General features: G+C 49.0%; 7 protein-coding genes across 7 annotated transcripts; 6 read left to right on the top strand and 1 right to left on the bottom strand.

Annotated features, from left to right (window-relative positions):
• BKA67DRAFT_516133 (amino acid/polyamine transporter I) lies at window positions 1-1,646 on the top strand (the record flags this gene model as incomplete). Its single annotated transcript, XM_046097789.1, has 2 exons — window positions 1-220; window positions 271-1,646. 2 exons carry the CDS (start codon window positions 1-3, stop codon window positions 1,644-1,646), a joined length of 1,596 nt encoding a protein of 531 aa, XP_045960110.1.
• A 750-nt stretch (window positions 1,647-2,396) lies between these two features.
• On the top strand, window positions 2,397-4,492 carry BKA67DRAFT_657751 (peroxisomal copper amine oxidase; the record flags this gene model as incomplete). Its single annotated transcript, XM_046107163.1, has 2 exons — window positions 2,397-2,430; window positions 2,490-4,492. 2 exons carry the CDS (start codon window positions 2,397-2,399, stop codon window positions 4,490-4,492), a joined length of 2,037 nt encoding a protein of 678 aa, XP_045960109.1.
• Window positions 4,493-5,141: 649 nt separating this feature from the next.
• BKA67DRAFT_622168 (aldehyde dehydrogenase domain-containing protein) lies at window positions 5,142-7,253 on the top strand (the record flags this gene model as incomplete). The annotated part of the gene is made up of 3 exons (XM_046105492.1): window positions 5,142-5,758; window positions 5,815-6,183; window positions 6,242-7,253. Exons 1-3 carry the CDS (start codon window positions 5,628-5,630, stop codon window positions 7,251-7,253), a joined length of 1,512 nt encoding a protein of 503 aa, XP_045960108.1. The 5' UTR covers window positions 5,142-5,627.
• A 292-nt stretch (window positions 7,254-7,545) lies between these two features.
• Window positions 7,546-9,644, bottom strand: BKA67DRAFT_562008 (putative amino acid permease family protein). Its single transcript, XM_046102564.1, has one exon. It carries the CDS (start codon window positions 9,240-9,242, stop codon window positions 7,635-7,637), a length of 1,608 nt encoding a protein of 535 aa, XP_045960107.1. The 5' UTR covers window positions 9,243-9,644; the 3' UTR covers window positions 7,546-7,634.
• Window positions 9,645-9,971: 327 nt separating this feature from the next.
• Window positions 9,972-11,816, top strand: BKA67DRAFT_250714 (agmatinase, mitochondrial precursor). Its single transcript, XM_046095742.1, has 3 exons — window positions 9,972-10,183; window positions 10,300-10,426; window positions 10,481-11,816. The coding sequence occupies exons 1-3, from the start codon at window positions 10,052-10,054 to the stop codon at window positions 11,401-11,403; spliced, it is 1,182 nt and encodes a 393-aa protein (XP_045960106.1). The 5' UTR covers window positions 9,972-10,051; the 3' UTR covers window positions 11,404-11,816.
• A 1,667-nt stretch (window positions 11,817-13,483) lies between these two features.
• BKA67DRAFT_250725 (uncharacterized protein) lies at window positions 13,484-14,564 on the top strand. Its single transcript, XM_046095743.1, has 2 exons — window positions 13,484-13,867; window positions 13,941-14,564. Exons 1-2 carry the CDS (start codon window positions 13,694-13,696, stop codon window positions 14,316-14,318), a joined length of 552 nt encoding a protein of 183 aa, XP_045960105.1. The 5' UTR covers window positions 13,484-13,693; the 3' UTR covers window positions 14,319-14,564.
• Window positions 14,565-18,909: 4,345 nt separating this feature from the next.
• BKA67DRAFT_516364 (amino acid permease) lies at window positions 18,910-20,951 on the top strand (the record flags this gene model as incomplete). Its single annotated transcript, XM_046097805.1, has 8 exons — window positions 18,910-19,065; window positions 19,123-19,336; window positions 19,388-19,542; window positions 19,620-19,969; window positions 20,026-20,456; window positions 20,515-20,595; window positions 20,644-20,721; window positions 20,779-20,951. The coding sequence occupies 8 exons, from the start codon at window positions 18,910-18,912 to the stop codon at window positions 20,949-20,951; spliced, it is 1,638 nt and encodes a 545-aa protein (XP_045960104.1).
• Between the last annotated feature and the right edge of the window lie 365 nt (window positions 20,952-21,316).

Genomic DNA, 21,316 nt, shown 5'->3' with positions numbered 1-21,316 from the left:
ATGGATTTCAAAGACGGGAAGCCACTGGCAGCAACGCCTAGCGCTGGGAGAGCGTCCACAGCAGAGGCTCACGACACAGTGAACGCTTCCGGGCATACTCAAGAACTCGAGCGCAATTTCAGTTTGGTATCATTGGCTGGCGTGGGACTTGTAGTTGGTAATGTGTGGCCAGCTGTAGGAGGCAGCATTCTGGTCGCCCTATACAATGGCGGCCCCCCAGGTAAGCAATCGTGTTAGTCTGCGAGACTGGCTGTTGTCTAACGAAGTTAGGCGTATTGTTCGAGTTCATAACAGTGTCTTTCTTTTATTGGATCGTTGCTCTTTGCATTGCCGAACTGGCTTCGGCCATTCCATCTTCCGCCGGCGTCTATCACTGGGCCACCGTCACACCTGGGAAGCGATGGGGCAGGATCGTCGGCTACTTCGCAGGATGGTGGAACTACCTTGCATGGGTGTTTGGCGCAGCTTCCATGGCTGCCATCATTGGCAACACTGTCGTCCAGATGTACGCGTTGAACCATCCCGACTTTGTGGCTGAAAGTTGGCATGTTTTCGTCGTCTACATAATCGTCACCTGGATGGCTTGTCTTTCTGTCTGCTTCTTCAACCGCGCCATGCCATACCTTAACAATGTGGGCATATTCTTCATCCTATCCGGTTTCCTGATCACCATTGTTGTCCTTGCGGTCATGCCCAGTCGCAATGGTACATCCCACGCGACTAGTTCCTTCGTGTGGACCGAATGGTCAGCAGATATTGGCTACCCATCAGGCTTCGTATTTGTGGGTGGTATGCTCAATGGCGCTTTCTCCGTTGGTGTACCGGATGTAGTGTCGCATCTTGCGGAGGAGATCCCAAACCCGGCCAGAAACGTCCCGATTGCTATTGGCCTACAAATGGGCATAGGTTTCATCACAGGTTTTGCATACTTGATCAGCATCATGTACGCAATCAACGATTTCGATGCCCTCTTCGAAGTCGCGTACCCGATCGCCGAGATTTACCGCCAGGGCACAGGCTCAGCAGCAGGAGCGATTGGGCTTCTGTTCCTCGTCCTGATTTGCGTTTCGATCTGCCTCGTGGGACTCTTCATCACATGTGGAAGAACACTCTGGACTTTGGCGAGAGACAACGCCACACCGTTTTCGGGGCCGTTTTCCAAGGTCCACCCCACACTCCACGTGCCCGTCAACGCAACTATAGTCAGTGCTGTCTTTGTGACAATCCTTGGGTGCATCTACGTGGGCAGTACAACCGCCTTCAACGCTTTTGCGGGTAGCTACATCTGCATGTCGTCATCTTCGTACATTGCAGCTATCCTTCCACATCTCTTGACCGGGCGCAAGAACATCACCTACGGAACATTTCATTTGAACAAAGGACCCCTAGGCTTCATTCTCAACGCCATCGCATGCGCCTACATGATGATTTGGTTCGTCATCTATTGCTTTCCTTTCTCACTACCCGTTGATGCGTCAACCATGAACTACGCATCTTTGCTATGGGGAGGGTTGTCGATATTTCTATTGATTTGGTGGTTTGTCGGAGCTCGAAAAGGCTACGAGGGCCCTAGGACTACCGGTGGTATGACTGAGGCGGACTTGTCAAGAGATCTGGCTCGCGATGCTGCCCATAACATCGCTTAAAAGGCCATTTACTCAGTCGCCCGTGCTCGCAAGATCAAGCACGGCCGGAAGCACAAAGTTTGCGCGTTGTAGTTTATACTTATTTCAGCCGTTCATGAACAAAAAGTCGCTATTTTCAGAGCTTTAATTGCACCTTTACCCCTCGAGACATAATTGAGCAGAGCTGCCATCTAGTAATTCTAGTCGATGGATCTCAAGCACTTGATCCGTTTGGCTGCCAGATATTTGTGCGGCCGTCGAACACATCACGCCCGCTGTAAAGTTGAACTCTCGCGGCTCCCTTCCCCGCCCACTTCTCACACTAGTTAGTGTGTGGCCAAAATGGGTGCACCTCCAGCATGAATCAAGCCCCAAATACACGATCGGAATGAATGCATGGGCTTGGTCTGTACATTCTGAACATGCTTTTGCTACTCGACCAGCTGGGGGATGATTCGCTGCGGGTACACAGACATATTGACTTTGAGCAATGGTGGACATACGCGATGCAAACATAAGGATAACTATGGCGGATAGTTCCCCAATCTAGGTAAAGCGTGGTTCTCCAGCGCCTCGGACGATTTCCCCACAACATTGTTATCCGCCCGCCAAAGCATCGGTATTTTGGAATATTTCTTACACATTGCTCTACTAGGCAAGTCCATCCTGCCTTTAACATTGATTCATAAGGGTAGGTATAGTGAAGTCATATTGTATGTTCCTTTACGAGACAACAATCTTGAGAAACAAACCTCAATTCCATCAGAGATCATGCAAGGCATTGCCAAGACTTTTCATCCTTTGGGTAGGTTCCACAAAATTGGACTGCGCCATACCCCCAGTACCAGCACTAACAGTCTCCAGACCCCTTATCGGTCGATGAGATCGCTACATCTTCCAGGCTGATTAGGGAGTATGCGGGCACATCTAAGCTAAAGTTCAACTGTGTCACTCTACGAGAGCCTAAGAAGAATGAGTACGCTGCATGGAAGTCAAATAAGGCGCCACAGCCCGATCGGCGAGCATATGCCATCGTCCTGAAAGGGGGTTCCGCGTTGTGCGCGACGGTCATCGTCAACATTTCAAATCTCAAGGTGGAGGAATGGATTGATGTGGATGAGGTGGCGCCAACCCTCACTTTGGACGACCTCGATCATCTGGAGTACAATGCCAGGAAGGATCCTCGGGTTATTGAAGCATGCCGAGAAATTGGCGTCACTGACATGTCAAAAATCTATATCGATGCCTGGGCGATCGGATTCGATGACCGATGGGGATTTGAGCGGCGGTTACAACAGGGATTGGTTTACTACCGCAGCTCTGCTTCCGACAATCAATATGCACACCCGCTAGATTTCACGCTGGTGGCAGACACAGAGACTGCTGAAATCCTGAGCGTTGACATTCGACGGGTAAATGGCGAGCGGACACAGGTGCCGTTGGCCGAGCACAACTACCTGCCCGAATATATCGGAAATAAGTATCAGATGAACGTTTTGAAGCCTATCGACATCACACAACCTCAAGGTGTTTCATTTGAAATACGCGGAAACGAGATCTCTTGGGCTGGTTACAAGATGCACATCGGTTTCAACTATCGTGAGGGCATTGTTCTCTCCGACGTCAGTATATATGACCACTACCAACAACGCCAAAGATCGCTCTTCAACCGTATTAGTGTTGCAGAGATGGTCGTACCTTACGGCAACCCAAACCCACCGCACCACAAGAAGCACGCCTTTGACGTCGGCGAGTATGGTAGTGGATTAATGAGCAACTCTCTTGAGCTGGGCTGTGACTGCAAGGGCGCTATCCATTACCTCGATGGTGTGCTCTCAACCGCAAAGGGGGAAGCGACGGTAATCAAGAATGCTATTTGCATCCATGAAGAAGACAATGGTCTTCTTTACAAGCACACCGACTTCCGTGATGGAGGGGTCATCTCGGCTCGTGACCGCCGGTTGATCATATCGCAAATCATCACAGCCGCAAACTACGACTACGCATTCTATCACATCTTTTCCTTGGATGGTACTTACAAGTTGGAGATGAAGCTAACCGGAATGCTGAACACGTACTGCATGCATCCTTCGGAGACGGCTTCTCCGTTTGGAACGGAGGTGGCGCCCAAGATCACTGCCCATAACCACCAGCATATATTTTCCCTACGTGTCGATCCCGCTATAGACGGACCGAACAACTCTGTCGTGCAGAGCGATGCCGTTCCTTCAGAGGAGCCGGTTGGATCACCACAGAATTATTACGGCAATGGCTTTTATAGCCAAAAGACACCTCTGCGGACCGCAAAGGAGGGTGCCGCTGACTACTGCCATGAGACGAGCCGGTCCTGGGATATCATTAACCCCAACAAGCTCAATCCCAGCACCAAAAAGCCGATTGGCTACAAAATTCTGAACAACAACTGTCCACGACTCCTGGCCCAGCCAGGTAGCATGGTCAGCGAGCGCGCCGCCTTCGCCCGGAAAGCTCTTTGGGTTGTTCCGTACAGGGACTATGAACTATACCCTGCCGGTGACTTTGTCTGCCAGTCCACGGGCAAACACGGCCACCAGCACAATCCGACCATTGTCGATTGGGTATCGCGGGGCGGGTCCATTGAGAACACAGATATTGTATGCTACATGCAGTTCGGACTTACCCACTTCCCGCGCACCGAGGACTTCCCGATCATGCCCGCGGAGCCCGTTAGCATCATGATGCGTGCGTCGAGCTTTTTCGAGAAGAACCCCGCCTTGTGGGTACCGGCGTCGTCCATTACAAAGGACCAGACTTCTAAGAACGCTTTCTCTACGTCGACGCCAAATTGCTGTGAAGGCAATGCAAATTCTCTTAGTGCAAAATTGTGATTGAGAAGTATTTTTTTTTATTTTTGGTTTAATTAGTTAGCCAGTTGTATACAATAGTCAAATTGCTTTCCTGATGCTATATACAAGTGCCCCTTCAATAATGTCGTATTCAATCCCAATCATGTTCAGTAACCTTTCAAGCTTCGGTCAAGGCAATATAGTCACATCAATCCGAATTGAGGAGCTGGTCGTTAGCCGAAGAATATTGTCTAATGGGGTGTAAATCATTTCTCGAATCCATTGCGACAGACTCTTACACGGCAATCTGGAGACCCCACCACTCGAGCTTAGGAGGCAGGCATCGCCTCTCCTCTATGATCTCAGAACAAAGACACCTTGTCATGAGGGCCATGCTCTCAGGTATCGGGGTGTCGAGCCATTTCCGGATTGTTGATGCGTAAAGAATTCATGAGCTTGACTGCCACGAGCGCTCATAATCGTAGTGCAGCGCAATTTGACTGAGCTTCGAAAACACTAATACCAATGCAGTCATATAAGCGCAAAACTGGGCTTCTTTGCCTGATCCGGAATCGTGGACCGGACTTGATTGGATAAAAATAAGCCGTCATCAGGTCCCCACTTCTCCATCAAACAAAAACTATCTGTAATCCAAAGCTGTCATCCGCAGACCATTGTCTCGTGTGGCTTTCTCGCTTTAACGAACAAATTCGTGATTTTAACCACGCAAAACACATGTCTGGAAGATATGATGCATACGCTCGCATACACTTGCTATCTTTGGTAATGCCATCAATTGCCATGGAGTGATTGGCCTAAGCGAGCTAGCAGTCGACGTTTTATCTTAGCTCGATTCCAGGATAAGCACTGTAAGGCTAGCCTAGAAGTAATTGTCTAGTCTACATCCAAGATCACCCAAATCGCCTTCCTCGCATTGCATAGCGATTGAGGATAATGCTACAGGTGTCAATTATCATCGAGCTCGTTACCTAATGGGCCTCAAGTTCCACATGTTGTCCACGGGTGGATCGGATCTTCTCTCAAGCCCAGCGGCCGGGCTCAATCTCAAGCTTATTACGGCGTTGGAGCACGTTGATGGGTTGAGAAGACTCTTTCATAAAGAACAAATCATAGCAAAACAGTCTACTATTCTAAGACGAAGTATAATCCATACAACATGACACAAGATCTAATTGTACAGCTGACCGCACCGAACGGAAGGACGTATCAACAGCCGACTGGTCTGTTCATTAACAACGAATGGACAGCGTCAGCCGACGGTGCACAGATCACATCCATCAATCCCACGTAAATGGACACCATGTAACCAACGATTAGATCGCACTGCTGACTCTTGGCCGCAGAAATGAAGAACCCATCGTTTCTGTTTCAGCAGCGTCCAAGACTGACGTCGACAGGGCTGTGGTCGCTGCCCGGAATGCCCTCCAAAACCCGAGCTGGCGAAAAATGTCGCCTTCAGATCGAGGGCGACTGCTCATGCGCTTGAGCCAACTGATCGAAGAGAACAGAGAGACTCTGGCGACGATTGAGACGTGGGATAACGGCAAACCATACGCGATCGCCCTTAGTGACGACTTGTACGAAACTGCCGAGGTGTTTCGCTACTATGCAGGATTTGCCGACAAGGTCTTTGGCCAGGTGATCAGCACCAACTCGGACAAGTTCGCATATACGCTTCGAGAACCGGTGGGTGTGTGTGGTCAGATCATTCCGTGAGTTGAGAGTTTGCAACGTGATTTGGACACGAATGTGCTAATTAACGAGGTTAAGATGGAATTTTCCTTTGGCAATGGCCGCATGGAAGCTCGCACCAGCTCTCGCGTGCGGCAACACCGTCGTGCTCAAGGCCGCGGAGCAAACGCCCCTCTCGATCCTGTTCCTCGCGACCCTGGCGGCGGAGGCCGGCTTCCCGCCGGGTGTGGTGAATATCATCAACGGGCTGGGATCGGTCGCCGGCGCCGCGCTCGCGTCGCACATGGACATCGACAAGATCGCGTTCACCGGCTCGACGGACACCGCGAGGCGCATCATGGGAATGGCGAGCGCGAACCTGAAGAACATCACGCTGGAGACCGGCGGCAAGAGCCCCCTCGTCGTCTTCGACGACGCCGACGTGGAGCTCGCCGCCTTCTGGGCCCACGGCGGCGTCATGTATAACCAGGGGCAGATATGTACCGCCACGTCGCGCATCCTCGTGCAGGACGGGGTCTACGACAGATTTCTCGCCGCCTTCTTGGCAAACGTGAAGGAGATCTCAAAGATAGGTGATCCGTTTGATGCAGAGACGTTCCAGGGTCCGCAGATCTCCTCGGCCCAGATGACCAGGATCCTCGAGTATGTGTCAATCGGAAAATGCGAGGGTGCGAAGCTTGCCCTTGGGGGCGAGCCTTTCAAGCACAACGCGGACGGAAAGGGATACTTTGTCGAGCCCACCGTGTTCACAGAAGTCCTCCCAGCTATGCGCATCTTTCAGGAGGAGGTCTTCGGCCCTTTTGTCGTCATCTCACGCTTTAGCACAGAAGAGGAAGCAGTGGCGCTGGCGAACGACTCGGTCTATGGCCTCGGTAGTGCTATCTTTACCGAAAATATCGGAAAGGCGCATCGAATCGCTCGGGATATTCATGCCGGTATGGTGTGGATTAACTCCAGTAATGATAGTGATTGGCGTATTCCCTTTGGGGGCGTAAAACAGAGCGGCATTGGGAGAGAGCTCGGGGAGGCTGGATTGGACGCTTATTCGACCGTGAAGGCAGTCCATGTAAATATAAAACCGAAAATGTGAAGGTTTCGATGTAATGCCCCGTTACTTTCACTTTAGATGTGTTTATATCATTAGTAGTATTCTGTGGCAACGAATATATACCCTGAGATTGCCATCGTTCTATGGACGGTGGGCCCACTGTTTTTGATTGTCACATATTCATATTTAGTTTTGAGCTCATTGGGCTTTCCGGTGAGATCACAATCAGCGAGTACAGTACATTCCGGCGTTGGTCGCAGGCTTATTGTGAAAGTCGTAAGCAGACACGTTCAAAGGCGCTTGAGCGATCGAAAGTTGATACAAGAAAATGGACCCAACTAATGAGATGTGTGTAGAAGAATCTGAGTTACGAACAGCTGCTTACATTTTTGCAAACTATATAACATGTAAAAATGACTTGATTCAGTCCTTCTTGTGGGCGATTGCCACGTTGACGGACGGATCCATTTCCAACTGGCGCGCAATTATCATACGCTCATCAATTCCATCAGTTCCAAAATAAGATGTTTTACCCTTCACGAACCAGAATGCGACAGCAATGACAAGCATGATGCCAAAGACTACAATTGCCCAGTTCATGTCTTCCAATGCAGGATTTGGCTCGCCCGGGAAGAAGAAGAACACTGAGGTGATTGCGCAGTAGATGACCGAAACCCAGTTCAGATACGGCCCAAAGCGGCCGAGTACGAATGGGCCCTTCGGCAGCTTGTCGCGGCCAACGAAAAGGAGAACCGAGATGGGAATACCATACGAAATGGTGAGTGCGATAGTGCTGACACCTAGGATCGCCACGAGGACCGTGTTCGAGAACAGGTACAGCACGCCAACGAGCGCGATAACAAAGCTCTGTAGCCATAGCGCCCTCGCGGGCATCTTCAACTTCTCATCGACTAGTGTGAAGTAGCCAGACCATGGAAGTCCTCCATCGCGAGCAAAACCCCAGGTTAATCGAGACGAAGAGGTCATGACGCTCACTCCCTGACCTAAGCTATTGAATATAAAGAGTGCAAGCAGAACTGCAGCACCTTGTACTCCGATTGTCTGCGTAAGAAGCTCGATGAAGGGGAGACCGGTTGGGGGATCAAGAGTGGCGTCGAGGTCCTGGATTGAGAACAAGCAGACCATCATGAAAATGAAACCTGAGATAGCGCCGAAAATGACAGACAAGTACATGGCCTTAGGTGCGTTTTTTCTGGGAAGAGGGATTTCCTCAACCATGTGAATGACTGAGTCGAAGGCTGTCAATCCGTAGGCTGATTGAAGAAGTCCCATAAACCAGGTGACTCCATCGTTCCAGCCTGTCTCGTTGATCCATGTTTGGAAGACGAATGTGGGTGGTTGAAAAGAAAGTTCGGTCTTAGTGCCGACTGTGATGACGAGAACGAGAGAGATGATGATGAAAAGTGCGGCGAAGCCAACGCCCATGAAGTTGTTGAACCACGGAAGAAACTTGTCGCTCCGACAGCCAAATAGGTTAACAAGTGTAAAACAAAATGTGATGCCGAGATACACCAAGAATGATAGCCATCCTTCATTTGCCCCGGCCCATTCTTCATCAAACATAATCTTCATACCCAGGAGGAACTCCGTCATAAAAGCAACGACTGATGCAGTCAAGGTCCACCAACCAAATACATTGATCCAAGCTGTCATATAGGAAGCAAAACGGCCGCCGGGGGTATCTAGGAGTCGATACACCCAATAAGCTTGACCGAGTGCTGTTGGCATCCCGCTACAGAACTCGGATAGGGACAACGCAATGCAGAGATTGCAGAACGTCACAAGGCATAAGCCCCAGAGAATGCTGACTGGACCACCATTGACAAGCCCGTCTGCGAGATCTTGTGCGAATACTGCCCAAGTTCCCAGTACGCAGAACGACATGGCCAAGATACTCCACGTTCCGAATTTTCGGGTCAGCACTTCAGTATGGCCCATTTCTGCGAGATCCATGGCGTCCGAGTTGAAGTTTCCGCCGGACTTGACCGGTTCTAATCTAGGGGAGTCCATAGCAGTTTCAGAGTAACACTTTGAAGTGTACCAGAAATGAAGATGATGAGAGGCTTCTACTTACAGTCAAATGCTACCCAGTGCAACCAGGTTGCCCTCTATATGTGTAATGCCAGTGTCGGAAGGAGCATTATTGATAGCTCTTGATTGCTTGGCTGTGGGTGTGTAATACCGTCGTGTAAGTCAAGCCACCCTACCATGTTGATCTTCCCCACACGGCCAGAGCCAGGTTGGAAAGTCCCGGCCTGCACATTGTTACCTCCAGCCTCGTCTATATCCTCTCCCCTTCCCCAGACTTGTGCCGTTCCTCCAAATGCTAAGGCAAGTGCTAGCTTAGTGCAATTTGTTAGGTTAAGAGCGTCATGCCCTTGACGGCAATGCACTGACATCGATGCCCTAATTGAACAACCGAGCATGTCTGCGGGGGGTGCGGGGAATGGCGTATCCACTGAAGCCGGTAGGTTGAGTGTCCCAATAAGGAAATATAGGCGCACGCTTCTCGCTCGTCTCACATCTGGACTTGTCCAGCTGAACGCAATCGGCACCTCGCCTCGATACCAGGTCTCGGCAGGAGCTGCCCAAAACAGTAATAGGGTCTATAGCGCATCGGTATGATAGTGGATTGATGTTAACCTCTACGGCGTCCTGAGCACAACGATGGAGTCGAATAGGCTCCGGCCTCGCACGCAGTTAACAAGGAGGGTAGACCGACTGAGCAAAATATCGAAGATCTTGTTTCTTATTCCAATTCTATACTCACTACCAACTAAATACCGAGCAGTCGTCTTAAGTACGACAAGGTTTGCGAGATGCGCGCTGCTCATTTCTTCCTGGGGCTGGCCAAGCTCGCCGCTCTAGCGCGGGGGTGTGGTGACCACAAAAACCACAAGACGTTCACACAAGAAGAGTTGGACGAATTGGAAAGAAAATGGGGAACAGATGTAAGGCTTCTTTTGCGCACCCTGCTCGCTTCATGTATTGAAACACCAGCTTGTTGTGGTTTGCGCACCCCTTGCCTTTGGAGTAAACTCATTGCTGACGTGCCTGGGCGGTTCAGTGGAGCTTCTCTGGTATCAGCACATTTGCGCATTTGCAACATACCAAATGTCTCACCCACCCAGAGCAAGATTTCGACATAGCTGTTATTGGTGTACCCTTTGACACAGCCGTCAGTTATCGCCCAGGTAAAGCTCCTGTCATTGCCGAAACGACGAGACAAGACTAACAAAGTTTCAAAGGTGCTCGCTTCGGGCCCAGGGCGATTCGGGCTGCATCTGCCAGACAGACATCATTTCGGGGCTTCAATGCTCGGGCTGGCATTAATCCCTACCAGAACTGGGCAAAGATCATTGATTGCGGAGATGTACCTGTGACTCCAGTTGACAACGCTCTGGCGGTTCGGCAAATGGAAACCGCTTTCCGGGAGCTGCACCAGCATCCCACAAAGTACGATCAACTAGACCACCCTAAATTGATCACATTGGGTGGTGACCATTCGCTTGCTCTTCCAGCATTGCGAGCTCTGAAGGAAATCTATGGCCCCATTCGAGTGCTTCACTTCGATGCACATCTGGATACCTGGCACCCCGACAAGTATCCTTCTGCATGGTCTAGTGAGCAGTCACGCTTTACCCATGGTTCCATGTTTTGGCTTGCTGGCCAGGAGGGTTTGCTAAGCAACTCGACCTCGGCCCCTTCGATGCACGCAGGACTGCGAACGCGTCTATCCGGCGATGATTTTGGTGATTGGGAAGATGATAGTTCCCAAAACTGGGTTCGCATTGTCGCAGACGACATCGACGAGATTGGAACCAAAGGCGTTATCGATAGCATACTCAGCACTCTCGGAACGGATGAACCAGTCTACCTAAGCGTCGATATTGACGTCCTGGATCCGGCCTTTGCCCCCGGTACCGGCACCCCAGAGCCTGGTGGTTGGACGACAAGGGAGTTCATCAAAATCCTAAGAGGTATCGAGGGTCTCAACCTTATCGGCGCTGATGTTGTTGAAGTCAGTCCTGCATACCAGAATGCCGGCGAGGAAACAGCACTTGCTGCGGCTCAAGTGGTCTACGAGATCATCACCTCCATCGTGAAGAAAGGGCCTGGCAGTGGACCTGGAGTCAAGCCGCGGGAGAGCATTGAGAAAGATGAGTTGTAATCCATTCCTTGATGATCACACCGTGTCGAAATTCGCGGCATAGGTCGACCATGTCTGAGGGGTTGGTGTTGGAAGTTCACATAATGGATGCGTGTGGAAGCAATAGCAAAATGGCGATAGTTAACCAGCTCAAGTCCGGATAGCCACAACAGCCCTAAAGTTTGGTGATATGGAGTAATGCGAGGCTAGTGATTGAGCCGCATGTCGTAAGGATCTGCTTCAGCACACCGAAGACTGACAGAGAAACATTTCCTTGTACCTTGACGGAAAGACTCGTGGTGGTGGCGACAATTAGACATCGAATCTCGAAGGAGGAAGTAGTTCGAGCAACGATCGGTTTCGCAATCACAATTCCAAAAGCTGGTTCACAGAAACGACGCGCTTGGCGACTCGGGGCTGGATGAAGCAACACATTGACTACAAGAACAATATTTACATGACCGTCGGCTTTCGCAGTCTGATTCAGCTTCCTGTGGCTCGTACGCTTGCCGCCACCGGGTTACTGTGCCGCTGGTGGATATTTGATCCAAGCATTGGTGGAAACCATCAAAACCCCCTCGAGCCTAATCCGGTCGTCGTAGACGCAACCTGCACAATGGGCCACACTCTATCGCAAGCAGGAGCTCCCAGCGGTGTTGACATAAAACGCAGCGGAAACCTGCTCTACAATGTTTCATATCCTCGGATATAGAAAAGTTCCAATCCGCCAGATCGTAGGTCAGTTGTGAGGATGCAAGTATCTTGAGAGAATCCATGGCAAGTCTCAGCAGAAACTTGGATCCGAACATGCTCAACAAAGGTGTCAATATATTGCGGCTGTTAGCGTGCGGTAGAGATAAACGTTGATATCTCCACAGATCACATAGGCTCAAGAGATTCTCGTTGACCCCGTTATAACAGAGCATCCAATCTCACATTCAGGATTCGTAGATTGTGCCTCGCATTGTTCGTTTCCATTACGAGCCTATCACTCGAGTGGGGTAGGTGCGCTGATGGTGGGCTTGGATGAATATGGTCTTGTGCTTACTGAGTAATCCGGACGTAAGATGAAGTGCGGATTTGTGTCTGCCGAAGCGATAATAGCAGAACACACAATATCAAATTTGCTGGTTGATTGTCCGCCTCTCAAGCCGGTTTTACCAATCAATGTCTGTCTATTTGGGTTGATGTTCCCGCGATGGAAGCAAAACACAGAATCCTGCAAGTGTCGACCGGAGGCTCTGACGCTAATTAGTACATATCCAACGCTAGTAGCGGGGTGTGTGTGTTGCGCAGCATGCCGGTGGGACTCCGCATTGCTCGATTGGACTTGTTCTCACCAGGTCGTTAACATTTTGACGGTTTATAGTTTTAGTGCGTGGTATAGAAGAGTTGACTCGGTTTCTGTAAAGACATGCTATACTGTACGCAACATGCCTGTTTGAGCTCGTCACTGGTATATTCAGCGCAAATTCGAAAGCGGTGAGGAACCGCGTTGTAATGCTCGAGTCTAATTGTGCGCGATCCCAATAAATCACAGCAAAATTCAAGATGACGTCCACAAACGCCCAACCCTCTCAACCACGACGACTACGATCATAAGGAACTCGTACAACTCGGCGGATCAACGAATTGCTTCTCGCCAGGCTCGACTCAGAGGAACTTGCAGCACGGGTTACGAATAATCGCGGCAAGATGCTGGGTGTCTAAGGTATGCCTCGGAAAAGCCGCGGCTTTTCCTATCCATGTTTCAGCACCGACTTGATCCTGATGCAGACCACTCCGGTTCGGCCAAAGTAAAGCAATACCGGGCCACTGAGGCAGGGCGGAAGACGAACAATGTTGTTGTCTGTCTACTGTACCAAGCAAGGTTTACGGCAGGGAATAACAAGATGGGCGCAAGAAGTTTTGCAGAACAAAAGCCTTAACGTAGCGAAGGTCCGAGAACACAGGCCTCAATCGTTCTCCTTTTGCTGCGGTTTGTTTTTCTGTGCACGTGAACTTGTGCGGGGTAGGGATGGGAAGAGTTGGGCTCTGGCTGTGCGCATCTAGCCCCCAAGGTACAGGCCGTTGTAGCGAGGTGCTTTTCTACCTTGTGTTGCAATTGTATGTTGTTAGGTTTCGATCCATCATTGTCGCAGTCTCCACCGTTGTTCACTCCTCCTCTCAATGGTGGATAGATTGATCTTGAAGCTTCTGCACACTGTCGACTTTTGTCTGCTCTATGCCTCATTCCCCAGCATTGTAGTAGTGTTTCTTCCCTTGTCCAATTTCCACCTGCTCCTGCCACCTAGTACCCGACGAGTTCCTTATGGCACATGTTGCAAAACAAACAAAACAACGTCCGCCACGCCCGCTTCTACCAGCCTACTCACCATCCCCTCCAGGAAACAGCGCTGGCGTAATGGAAAGCTCACAACTCGCCTTAAACCGGCCGGAGCCAGTAAGAACGGCTTGCAACACGTGTCGGAAAAGGAAAATCAAGGTATGACCTGAGGCATATCATCCATCCATATCTCTCTAGACTAGTGGTGCAACCGCCTTACCCGGGACTACAGTGCTCCGGGCATCGACCTGTCTGCAATTCCTGCGCCAAAAACGTTCACGATTGCGTATATGCCACAGCCAATGCCGATGAAACTTCGCACCAAGCCTTGAAACGAAAGTACGACACCCTCGCTGAGGACAGCCAGGTATACCAAACTCTCTATCAGCTGCTCCGAAATGCGTCCGAGGCCGAGGCCCAGCATATTCTCTTCAGAATTCGCATGGGTACTGACGCGAAAAGCCTGGTCAGTCAGATCAAGGAGGGTGACCTCCTCCTTCAGCTGGCCTCGGTACCGGAAACCCGACGTCGGCACAGCTTTCCCCATATCCCGGCTATACCACCATCTCTTCCGGCGCCGGATAACCCGTACCTTGACTCTGTAGTTTGATGTGCCACGTTCCATGAGTCGGCACTGCCATCGCCTGGCAATAGCAATCCTACCAAAACACAGTATCTAGCTCCACATCATGCCGCCACGGTGATCAACCCACGTTCAAGCTACAGTTTCGGTTTCCAAATGGACTTCAGTACTTTCAGATGGCCAGTTTCTGCGGGCCCTTCTTCAGGACTATATCGTTGACGATCCACCCTAGTTCCCCCGCCTTCCAGATGGATACCATCCTGGAAGCTATTGCCACACCGAGAAAATCTAAAAGGAACCTATGCTCTTGACTGCTCGTAAATTTGGTTCTTGCACAGGCCTGTGAGTACGCTATGGCGTGCAAGATTAGGCAGAGCTGACTTTGTTTCGCCCTTGGCTGTCGATTCCTCGCCGTGGAGAAGAAGCCACGGGAGTTGGGAGCTGACCGACGCCAAATCACTACCACGGATCCATATCCAGGTCGCAATCATTTTGAGTACGTTTTATAATCATTTCGCCATGGGTCAGATTGGGAAACCGTTCATCATACAGGCCGTGGAATTAGTAAACGCGCCCCACTTGTTCCAGCGCAACAGAGTATGCGTCATGGGCTCTTTCTCAGGAGCAGCATTGAGTCTAATGTCCCTGAAACGGCCTGGAAAATCAACGTTCAGGCTCTTTTCAGTCTATGAGGCGCATTTCCATTCCGACTTCCAGCTGTGGTTAAAAAGGTCCTGGGGTCCCTCCACCCACCGCAGCCTCCCTGTGATGGTCACAATCTTAATTGTTGTTGCGCTGGGGACAACTCCAACGCACTTTTGGCTACGGGCTAGTTAGCCAAGTCCTAGGCGCACCGGCACTTGACGTGGACCCGTATATCCGATGGTCACGTGACCATGGCACTCCCATCCGCCGTCGATGCGGTGTGGTATGGATGAAATATACCTTAGACTAAGCGACGATGTCTTTCCATTTTCTCATGGTTACCACATCAAAGCGATGTGTGAGCTGCGTGTCTTCGAACATGATCTCTCCATTCCCATGTTTTCCACCGAACAATCATTCTTACCGCCAGAGCTAACTACGGACATTATCACCAATACAATTTCGAGGTTGCGCGTCTAGTTTCAGCATCTCCTGTTCCATTACTGACAGAAAATGTTGTTTTACCGAATAATTTTAAATTACGATATGCGAGATACAATGACATTATTCATCTCCACTCTGGTAACCATGATCTTCCTAGCCATGGACACTAACCCGTCACCCACGGAAAACCGCGAAAGGCATATGACAGCACGTGCAACTCTAGCCCTGGCGGTCAAAGGGCCCGATGAGTACGGCCCTCACTAATACATATCCTCCGTGACATCTCAAGTCATACGCAAAGAGGCTCGGGCAAGATGATATCGCTATGCTCAGCAATTATGTTAGCAAAGAAGCTATCGAAAGTCATCCGCCACGCCTCATGGGGTCAATTCAATCTGATTAGCCCGCGACTATCATTGAAACTGTTGAAGCCAATCTTGTGGAAACCAGGCTCAGCAGTCTTGTCAAGGAGCATGAGGGGTCATGGCCGTCCGATGGTGAAATCTCGTCGCAACATATGTCATTCCAATAATCAAGGATCGTTCAATGTTCAAATAGTTGACATTTGCGAAACGCTGCAAAATAATTTAGAGCTCTTCAATGTATTCACATATCTAATGGGCAAATTCCCTCAAACATACCGTCTAACACAAGATTGCCACTATTGCACAGGGAAGACAATGACATGGATGACTGCGGCATCCCCAATCGATCTTCCGCGATGACTTCAGATGATACACTCTCTCGATGCATCATCGACAATCATTCTATTTGTTCAATGTCGCTATGGCCTCTCGCCATCACACAGCTGGTTTTGAACAGCTATATCGCTTCGTCGATAGGAGGCAAGGTTCGGTACAGGAACCATGTAGTCTTTAGTGTACTTGAGACGCAGGATAAGCCACGTCCTGCAACTATTGCTTGGCATAGGTCCCAATAATGGAGCGGCTATCCTAGGCTCTGTATCTTCGTTGGATTCGACATGTTCGCCATTGATGGTAATGGGCAAAGCGACGCTTATGGCAAGATCGACTCATTCGCTAGTAATAAGAAACGGATTACATATCTAGAGGAAGATCGACGTTTTTATCTCCTCGCTTAATTGGTAAGCAGTGTATTAAAATATGTAAACTTTCGTAAAAATGGGGGAAATATTTAAAGATTGAGATAGCCCTGACCAATTATGGCTTGCCATTTATGGATGTAAAACTAAAACTCATGAAGTGAGTGAAATTTTAAACCAGGGTTTGTAACAAGGACAGTAGAAATATATGTCTCCATTTCTCGTAGAATGTTCTATCTTGTAATGCTCGTTGAATTACCATTGAATCGTCGCAATTGCTCTCGATATTTGAAGCTACCTCTACAAATGGCCTTCGATACCTCTGCAGGTTGGAGCGTCCATCGCCGGTTGTTCGCCATTGTTCTCATCGGCTTCGGTCTCCTCAACGTATAAAGGCACTCTTCATTCAGGTCATTCTCGGCCTTGGCCATGTCTAGAATGTGAGATATTGTCCAATGATTCAATTCACGTAGCCCCACTACGTACTGCTCGCCGATTGCTCGCTGATTCATTATCGACAATGAAATCAATCTCTTCCCCCTTGGTCTCTGGATGCTTTTCGTAGGACTTTGATATCTCTGATGAGTTCGTTCCTCTCTCTCGTGGGTTCTGCTTATGAATTGTCTTGTTCCACATTTTTATGATAGCATTGAGCTACTGCTCCTGATTGCCTTCTTTAATAGCGCAAAAGATCTCGCGTCTCTTCGCATTCAGTCCCGTATTGGGATCTGCTCCATGTTCTACAATTAGGTGGACTTTTGCATCTTGAAGGATGATGTAATTAATGTTATATAGTAAGAGAGCTGTCCATACCTTGCCGTCTTGGTGGTTGTTTCTACCCAGTTGACTTTGGGGCAGCAACTCGAACACTTCGACTGGAGTGCCTCTGTAAGTGAAGGCTCTGTGCAAAACTGATTGTTCAGGTTGGTCTTCTTCATCGTGGACGAATGAGGTGGCAAGGTCTTACTGCTGTAACAAACCCCGGCCAAGGTCATGCTCAATGAACCATCTAAGTATGCGGGTGTTGCGCGGATTGCCATTAACCGCATCACGAAAACAATTTCTGAGTGCAGTCTTTGGTAAATCAGAATGTTTCTTCAATATGAGCTGTGTAACATACCAAGAGAGTTTTGGGAGCCAGGCAGTTGTAATCTGGCTGGAGATTCATTTTGCAGCTATGGTCAGCGAGAATTTGAAGGATTCCAAGATGTCCATACATTGCCACAAAATCCATAGCGCCATGCATATTCAAGCAATTATAAACGTCGAGATATTGCGGCAACGGCGATGAATTCTTCATTAGTGAATTCACACCGCTTACTACAACCCATTGCAGGATTTTCAAATTGACTAGCCAGCGGGGGTCTCTCTGTAGGCGAGGTAGATATAATATGCTCTGGGTAACCAATAACAGAGGCCCACAACTCGTCGGGGAACGTACCACCTACTAAAAGCACTAGAGAATCAGAGTCAAGTGAGCGATTATGAGCTTCATTGATGACTCTATCGCGCATGGTCGACTTGCATCTGGTATATTTTGAGTATTACTGAGCGCTAAGGACATTCGCGTGGTATACTTGGTCTTTGAGATGGTGGCGAAGCGTATGACTGGTATAAGACAAGGTGAAAATGTCGTCAGCATCGTGAAGAAAGCCTCTCGCAGCAAGTCAAAGAACGTTATCGGTCAACGACTGAGACTGGGACCCCGTCGAGCTACACTGGATGTAATTATTGTGATTGATATGGATTCTGAGCCCACTAGGCAACTTGGGATGAAACAAATGCTATTTGTTTCCAAATGCAACAAATTCTTTTAAGAGCAAAGTTGAGTTATGCTGTGCAAGCGATACAAGTGAGACATGTCGACCTGAGTTTCTTACCTTACATTATTACTTCATTACAACGTTCGATAGCAAAAAGGATGTATCCAAAAGTTAAGCGGCTGTCTGAATGACCGACCGAACAGGAGACAAGAGTTCTAGCGATTAAAAATATTTTAGAAAGTTCTTGAGATAAAAGTTAAAACACTTTTTTCATATAATTTATTTTATTAAAAGTTTTGTATGCCGTAAATTCTGACTAAACCAGCCTAACTGAACACGGATGTCTTTGTAAATCATTAGCACAAAATATTCATTTATGAATATACTAAAATCAGGACGTTCCATTCACCCTGCTTACTGCCTCATGACAGCTATCTTCGGTGTGTTACACGCCAGCATTCTGGATCCCAATGTAGATGTTATCTGCGGGTCTACCGCCTCCACCATGCTATCGGTAACAGCCGACGGATCCAACTGCTTATCACTTAGCTGTCGGACCTCTCTACTATTTCCGTACGAAAATACAGGAAGAAACAAGAACTTAGACACAACCAAGTTCAACTTGGGGACCAAGACACAACACGCTGACCTTTCAATCCATGTGCCGACTTTTCGAAAAAACATAGCCCATCTTGTCATAGCCATGGAGCAAGATGATAAGCATGCTGGGGCGTTTGATGCAGCCCCAAAGATGGAGGGTTGTTCTGACGATGGCAGTCCGATTGTCGCTGAGTCAGAGAATATCAAGCGCGATCTCCGGTCGCGGCATATCAACATGATCGCAATAGCTGGAATGATTGTACGTCTGCGCACGCGGTTTATGACATGTTGTGACATGTACTGATGCTGGTTATAGGGCACAGGTTTGTTCCTGAGCTCTGGCACAGCGATTGCGACGGCAGGGCCTGCGGGTGCATTACTAGCTTACGTAGTAATGGGCTTTGTCACGGCCGGCGTATCTTACACGACTGGAGAGATTACGGCTTTCATGCCCGCAACGGGTGCCTTCGTTCGCCATGCCACGAAGTTTGTGGAACCCGCTCTTGGTGCTGCGACCGGATGGAACTTTTGTGAGTCGAAAACCATTGGATTACAATTCAAGCACAACTAATGAGTTGGAGGGTATACCATGGCTATATCGGTACCAGCTGAGATTAGTGCTGCCGCGACTATTGTTCAATTCTGGAACTGGTGGGTAAACCCTGCCGTATGGATTACCGTCTTCTTGTTGTTCATCGTGGTCCTCAATTTCTGCGGCGTAAGGTTGTACGGAGAGGTGAGATCTAGTTGTGCATCAAATGCGTTAATACGTATTTCGTTCGCTGTTGGGTAAAGCTAACAGGTGAACTATAGTCGGAAGTTTTGTTCGCCTCATTGAAGATCATGTTAATCATTGGCTTGATCATCGGCGGTCTCGTAATCGATCTCGGCGGTGGCCCGAATCACGAACGTCTTGGTTTCCGTTATTGGCAAACCCCCGGAGCTTTCAATACGTATATCAAAGCCGGCGCCACTGGTGGGTTTTTGGCCTTCTGGAAAGTACTATTATCTGCTGCTTTCAGTTACGGTAACATACAAGTGGTGGCAATCTCGGGGTCTGAGACCCGCGACCCACGAAAGATCATACCGGCTGCTACAAGAAAGACGTTCTTTCGTGTATTCTTCTTTTACGTTCTCAGTATTCTTATCGTGGGAATGATCGTGTAGGTCTTTCGCTTTTGCCCCCTAGATTGTCAATAAATCTGACTGGTAGGCATAGGCCGTTCGACGACGCCGAACTAGGCATCTCTACAGGCACGGCACAACAATCACCATTCGTTATAGCTTTTTCGAGAGCGGGTGTCTCGGTCGTTCCGTCAATAATCAACGCCATCGTTTGCACATCGGCCATATCTAGCGGATCCGCGTGCATTTTCATCGCGTCGCGAACCCTCTATGGTCTAAGTCGCGATGGCCATGCACCAGCCATATTTCAACGGTGCAATAGATTCGGCACCCCACATTATGCTGTGGGATTAACTTGTCTTTTATTGCCATTAGTATATCTCAACGTAGGTAACAATACCTCAGTTGTTTTTGGATGGTTTGTCAACATCACCACTATTGCCGGTTTAATTGGTTGGATTGTCATTGAGGTGACATATTTGCGGTTTCATGCTGGCTTAAAGGTCCAAGGATATTCTCGACACGGTATGCATTATGTGTTTCTATCTGTGGAAGGCCGAATTGATTAATTATTCAACCGTAGATCTTCCGTATCGCGGTCCCGGCCAGCCTTATGTCTCGTGGGCTACGCTACTGATGGTGTTCTTGGTGGTGTTCTTCGCCGGTAGGCTATCAAGACCGGGTATGTGGCTGCATGCTGACACAATGATAGGCTTCGACGTGTTCGTGAAAGGGAACTTTACTGCGTCAGGTTTCATTACCGTTTACCTGAATGTCTTCATTTTCGCCGGTATGCTGGCTCCTCTTTCAACTCTATCCAAATACTTTGCTCACTGATGCCGTCTAGCACTTTACATTTTTTTCAAGCTGTCTCTGAGATCTAAGATAATTCCATTGCGAGAAATGGACTTTGAGACAGAGTTCGCTGCAATGAGACACGAGAAAGATGTTTCGGTTGCGTGTGGGAATGAGCAGGAGAAATCGAAGTCTTGGTTCAGTAAAGTCATCCACTGTATTTGAAGTAGCTTGCATTATGTCAATAAGTGCACTTTTTCAATTGGCTCACTATCTTCGTTAGATACATAGCGCGGCGGCAACTCCGGACTCTCCGAAAGTCGGCTGTTCCCCAAACTAGACTAGGTTAACCTAGTTAGTTATCTTACTGCGTCAAACCATGACGCTTGGCCACTGCAAAGCATCCTACTTCGTAGAAAGACGCTATGAGTAGCCTTTGTCGATAAGGTTAAAGGGTTCGCCGTAGGCTCTGATGCGCCTGTCTTTCTAAATCCTATTGCATCATAGGAGCAATGGACTGGTCAACGGGAAATTTCAGTGTCGATTGGTCGACTATCGATTTTGACCTTGATGTGAACCACAGCAGCGAG

Source organism: Truncatella angustata (genome assembly GCF_020726525.1).
Source record: "Truncatella angustata strain MPI-SDFR-AT-0073 chromosome Unknown BKA67scaffold_3, whole genome shotgun sequence".
Lineage (NCBI taxonomy): Eukaryota > Fungi > Ascomycota > Sordariomycetes > Amphisphaeriales > Sporocadaceae > Truncatella > Truncatella angustata.
This window is presented reverse-complemented; position numbering and strand designations above follow the sequence as displayed.

What these genes read in the sequence shown, in the direction of transcription:
- BKA67DRAFT_562008 (XM_046102564.1), bottom strand. Translation starts at nt 9,242, where the DNA reads ATGGACTCCCCTAGATTAGAACCGGTCAAGTCCGGCGGAAACTTCAAC.
- BKA67DRAFT_250714 (XM_046095742.1), top strand. Translation starts at nt 10,052, where the DNA reads ATGCGCGCTGCTCATTTCTTCCTGGGGCTGGCCAAGCTCGCCGCTCTA. An exon ending in AAAGAAAATGGGGAACAGAT is followed by an intron (nt 10,184 to 10,299) that starts GTAAGGCTTCTT and finishes TGGGCGGTTCAG; the next exon opens with TGGAGCTTCTCTGGTATCAG. An exon ending in AGCCGTCAGTTATCGCCCAG is followed by an intron (nt 10,427 to 10,480) that starts GTAAAGCTCCTG and finishes AAAGTTTCAAAG; the next exon opens with GTGCTCGCTTCGGGCCCAGG.
- BKA67DRAFT_250725 (XM_046095743.1), top strand. Translation starts at nt 13,694, where the DNA reads ATGGCACATGTTGCAAAACAAACAAAACAACGTCCGCCACGCCCGCTT. An exon ending in GTCGGAAAAGGAAAATCAAG is followed by an intron (nt 13,868 to 13,940) that starts GTATGACCTGAG and finishes CCGGGACTACAG; the next exon opens with TGCTCCGGGCATCGACCTGT.